This window comes from Saccoglossus kowalevskii, chromosome 9 (assembly GCF_978046115.1).
Source record: "Saccoglossus kowalevskii chromosome 9, keSacKowa6.1, whole genome shotgun sequence".
Lineage (NCBI taxonomy): Eukaryota > Metazoa > Hemichordata > Enteropneusta > Harrimaniidae > Saccoglossus > Saccoglossus kowalevskii.
Window position 1 is genome coordinate 35,870,934 of NC_140649.1, and position 5,579 is coordinate 35,876,512.

Sequence of the window (5,579 nt, forward strand, 5' to 3'; positions counted from 1 at the left end):
TTGGTGGCAGATAGACTAGATGCCGTCTAGTACCCACTTTCCAGTGTTCTGGGTGGCAGATAGACTAGATGTCATCTAGTACCCGTTTTCCGGTGCTATGGGTGGCAGATAGACTAGATGCCGTCTAGTACCCGTTTTCCAGTGTTCTGGGTGGCAGATAGACTAGATGCCGTCTAGTGCCCGTTTTCCGGTGTTCTGGGTGGCAGACAGACTAGATGCCGTCTAGTACCCGTTTTCCAGTGTTCTGGGTGGCAGATAGACTCAATGCCGTCTAGTACCCGTTTTCCGGTGCTATGGGTGGCAGATATACTAGATGCCGTCTAGTACCCGCTTTCCAGTGTTCTGGGTGGCAGATAGACTAGATGCCGTCTAGTACCCGTTTTCCGGTGCTATGGGTTGCAGATAGACTAGATGCCGTCTAGTACCCGTTTTCCAGTGTTCTTGGTGGCAGATAGACTAGATGCCGTCTAGTACCCGCTTTCCAGTGTTCTGGGTGGCAGATAGACTAGATGTCGTCTAGTACCCGTTTTCCGGTGCTATGGGTGGCAGATAGACTAGATGCCGTCTAGTACCCGTTTTCCAGTGTTCTGGGTGGCAGATAGACTAGATGCCGTCTAGTACCCGTTTTCCGGTGTTCTGGGTGGCAGATAGACTAGATGCCGTCTAGTACCCGTTTTCCAGTGTTCTGGGTGGCAGATAGACTAGATGCCGTCTAGTACCCGTTTTCCGGTGCTATGGGTGGCAGATAGACTAGATGCCGTCTAGTACCCGCTTTCCAGTGTTCTGGGTGGCAGATAGACTAGATGCCGTCTAGTACCCGTTTTCCGGTGCTATGGGTGGCAGATAGACTAGATGCCGTCTAGTACCCGTTTTCCAGTGTTCTTGGTGGCAGATAGACTAGATGCGATCTAGTACCCGCTTTCCAGTGTTCTGGGTGGCAGATAGACTAGATGTCGTCTAGTACCCGTTTTCCGGTGTCATGGGTGGCAGATAGACTAGATGCCGTCTAGTACCCGTTTTCCAGTGTTCTGGGTGGCAGAGAGACTAGATGCCGTCTAGTACCCGTTTTCCGGTGTTCTGGGTGGCAGATAGACTAGATGCCGTCTAGTACCCGTTTTCCAGTGTTCTTGGTGGCAGATAGACTAGATGCCGTCTAGTACCCGCTTTCCAGTGTTCTGGGTGGCAGATAGACTATATGTCGTCTAGTACCCGTTTTCCGGTGCTATGGGTGGCAGATAGACTAGATGCCGTCTAGTACCCGTTTTCCAGTGTTCTGGGTGGCAGATAGACTAGATGCCGTCTAGTACCCGTTTTCCGGTGTTCTGGGTGGCAGATAGACTAGATGCCGTCTAGTACCCGTTTTCCAGTGTTCTGGGTGGCAGATAGACTAGATGCCGTCTAGTACCCGTTTTCCGGGGCTATGGGTGGCAGATAGACTAGATGCCGTCTAGTACCCGCTTTCCAGTGTTCTGGGTGGCAGATAGACTAGATGCCGTCTAGTACCCGTTTTCCGGTGCTATGGGTGGCAGATAGACTAGATGCCGTCTAGTACCCGTTTTCCAGTGTTCTTGGTGGCAGATAGACTAGATGCGATCTAGTACCCGCTTTCCAGTGTTCTGGGTGGCAGATAGACTAGATGTCGTCTAGTACCCGTTTTCCGGTGTTATGGGTGGCAGATAGACTAGATGTCGTCTAGTACCCGTTTTCCAGTGTTCTGGGTGGCAGATAGACTAGATGCCGTCTAGTACCCGTTTTCCGGTGTTCTGGGTGGCAGATAGACTAGATGCCGTCTAGTACCCGTTTTCTGGTGTTCTGGGTGGTAGATAGACTAGATGCCGTCTAGTGCCCGTTTTCCAGTGTTCTGGGTGGCAGATAGACTAGATGCCGTCTAGTACCCGTTTTCCAGTGCTATGGGTGGCAGATAGACTAGATGCCGTCTAGTACCCGTTTTCTAGTGTTCTTGGTGGCAGATAGACTAGATGCCATCTAGTACCCGTTTTCTGATGTTCTGAGTGGCAGATAGACTAGATGCTGTCTAGTACCCGTTTTCCGGTGCTATGGGTGGCAGACAGACTAGTTGCCGTCTAGTACCCGTTTTCCAGTGTTCTGGGTGGTAGATAGACTAGATGCCGTCCAGTACCCGTTTTCCGGTGTTCTGGGTGGTAGATAGACTAGATACCGTCTAGTACCCGTTTTCCGGTGTTCTGGGTGGCAGATAGACTAGATGCCGTCTAGTACCGGTTTTCTGGTGTTCTGGGTGGCAGAAAGACTAGATGTCGTCTAGTACCCGTTTTCCAGTGTTCTGAGTGGCAGATAGACTAGATGCCGTCTAGTACCCGTTTTCTGGTGCTATGGGTGGCAGATAGACTAGATGCCGTCTAGTACCCATTTTCCGGTGCTATGGGTGGCAGATAGACTAGATGCCGTCTAGTACCCGTTTTCCAGCGTTCTGGGTGGCAGATAGACTCCATGTCGTATATTATCGCGAGCCGTTAAACAAAATCTACGAATAATAGACTAGCCTAGTGTATCGGTTCGGGGAATGTTGGCTGGCCTTACAGTGGGAGATGTACCACCATGTTTCAGTCAATCAGATGGCCAGATTTTGACCATGAATGCTATTTAATAGCATAATAGCAAATGGGCCACCTTTTCAACTTAGTAAAGATGTAATGTCTGGCATTGACGAGAAAAGAGCATTATACAAAATCACAAGAAATAAAATAAAAAGCGACATTTATAATGACAAGTACATTTAATGATGAAACAACATTAATATGGCGGTACCACAAAAACTAGCTGTATACAATATACAAATAATTCAGTTAAGCCAATAATATGTATAAACACCTCATACAAATCTTTCCAATGACTTATAATAGGAAATAATAGGATAAATGAAAATTGAATAACATATGTGTGCACAATTACTGGTATGTATGTATGGTACCGTGGCTTTCATTCCCATACGTTAATTTACATTATACTTTATTTTTGTAATGATTTTCTAAACACTGTTTACACAAATTTTATTATATTTTCTCTAAAAAGTCTTGCATATTTGAAAGTGAATAATCGCAATAGAATGTTTTATCGTTTTTATATTTTTCCACTAACAAAGAATAATATATCATCTATTATTATAAGACCTATATTAAATATAATTGTAGCACTTTAATATGCTATATATAAGGATATTATTTCTGTTATTTTTTTTCTCAAAATATTGTCTAAAGATTTGTCATTATACATTAATGGAAACTATCTACAAACTCCCCTTTTAGTATGGCATATGCACATATGTTTGCAGAGGCTTCGCAAACCCAAAAATGTGGCGACATTAATAAATAATATTAGTGGTGGAGTGCGTGTCACACTCGTAATCTTATCTACTAGTAATGTCATTTGAGTTCAGTTACTTTGAAACATGTTATGCCTTTCTGCCGTGAACAAGCCAGTCTGTATCCAAACCTAAACTGATAAACACTTCCTGGGACAGAGCAATTTGGTCAATTTTACCAGTTGCGTTTTTCGGGAAATCATTAAATACCATCACATACTTTGGAATGTAATCTTTCATAGCAATATTGGCAACGTAGAAGTCTCTTAGTTCGTCCCCCGATAGCACAGTGTTTCCATTCAACGAAACACAAGCACAGAAATCTTCTTGCAATTCCTTATCTGGTACAGGTACAATGTAAGCTGCTTTAACGTTGGGATGACTTAAAATTGACTCCACTAAGCTGGCATAATACATTGTTTGTGCCCCTTTCATTATGATATCCTGATTTCTTCCAACAACTGTTATATAGCCATTGCTATTAATCTTAGCAATGTCACCTGATTTATACCATCCATTCACACTCTTGACCTTTTTCGTCTTATCTTCATCGTGTATATATGAGCGGAATACGTAGTTACTGCGGATAAACAGATCACCAAGCGTGTTGATCGGCACGATTTTACCATTTGTATCCACTATCTTCACTTCGGTGTGACTAAATGGGCGTCCAACATTATCGAAACTTCCTTTTCCATCATCCGTCGGATCTATTCCACTGACTGCCAACGCTTCAGATGATGCGTATGTATTTAAAACTTTAGCCTGAAATATCGTGCTTATTTTCTGAATGAAGTCTGCTGGAATTATGCTAGCACCAGTCAAAATGTGGCGAACAGAATTGCAATTATACTGTTCTACATTACCAGAATATAACATGTTATAAAGACCAGGATATGTAGCAAAAAGTAGAGAACAACGTTCATCGTGTATAACAGAAACGTTGTCTTGAATGTTTGCACCAGGGGAGAGAATGACTGATGTCAACCCAAGTACGAGTGGGGTCGTGTGAGCCACATCTGCGGCAACATGAGACAATGAAGGACATGCAGACAACAGAATGTCATCTTTCGTCCATCCATATCTGTCTCCACACATCATGTAAATGTTTTGAAGAGCTTCATTACTATGAAGAGTGCCTTTCAATGGCCCAGTACTCCCAGATGTGTAGAAAATCGTATACAAGTCACCAAACTCAACCATTTTGCTAGTTTCTTCTAATAGCTTTTTATCCTTCTCAGGATCCATGTTGCTTTTATTCATGATATCGTCAATGGATTTCCATCTGCCTCCAGATGCCGCTACCTTGGTAATTATAAATTGCAGTTTAGACTTTCCCGTCATAGGTAGTAATCCTGAATCTGTTGTTTTCAAATCTGGTATGATTTTCATTAATTGATTGTAGACATCGTCATGATTGTCACCAACTACCAGAGCAACGCATTCACTTTTCAATATAACATTTTCCAGCATACTGTGCGGTAAGCCAATGTGGAATCTTGCTAAGATCACTCCAATCTGTGCAGCGGCCAACTGCACCAATACATATTCAGTTGCACGTGACGACAAGATACCCAGCGTATCCCCTCGTTTCAACCCCATGTTGATAAACCCAGTTGCCAAGGCGTTCACTTGCCTTTGTAATTCTGCAAATGTTAGGCGTATCTTTTCAACTGGAAACACGTATGCTTCTTTATCCGGTATTTTTTCCACAACAGAATCTAGCATATCTTTAACGGTAACAGCTGCTAGAGGAACATTGGAAGTTGAGTGGTAATAACTCTTGTTTATTTTTGCTGTCAACATGATGTGATCTGCTGGTTTAACACTGTAAAAAAAGAGAAATATAACATGTTTATTGACCTGATATGTAGTTGTGAGTGGCGCCCTCACCGGCCGAGCGGCATCGTGGAGGGCGCAACTCACGCGACCTTGTCAGGCTACCACAGAGCGGGATGATCACAGGAACTGTTCTGTGTAACTAGCTGAACTAGATTAGTTCATAGATCACAGAGAATGAAAACAATAAGTTTTAAGTGTATTTCTTGCTTTCAACCAGATCTGGTCCGCCATTTGGACAAGCCATCTGTGCAGATTCAAATAAGACTTCTTGATTTATTTATTTACTAGTATGCACTCCAATTGTATGGCTTTTTATGGAGTGAGGTCACTCCAATTGAATACCGTCAAAGCCCCATTCATCATGGTTTATTTTGAAATAGGCTGCCAAGCGTAATCT

The 5,579-nt window shown here is 43.4% G+C and overlaps 1 protein-coding gene across 1 annotated transcript; it reads right to left on the minus strand.

Moving 5' to 3' along the window:
- Window positions 1-3,430: 3,430 nt before the first annotated feature.
- On the minus strand, window positions 3,431-5,146 carry LOC146739180 (medium-chain acyl-CoA ligase ACSF2, mitochondrial-like). Its single transcript, XM_085504083.1, has one exon. The coding sequence runs from the start codon at window positions 5,144-5,146 to the stop codon at window positions 3,431-3,433; it is 1,716 nt and encodes a 571-aa protein (XP_085360209.1).
- Between the last annotated feature and the right edge of the window lie 433 nt (window positions 5,147-5,579).

What these genes read in the sequence shown, in the direction of transcription:
- LOC146739180 (XM_085504083.1), bottom strand. Translation starts at nt 5,146, where the DNA reads ATGTTGACAGCAAAAATAAACAAGAGTTATTACCACTCAACTTCCAAT.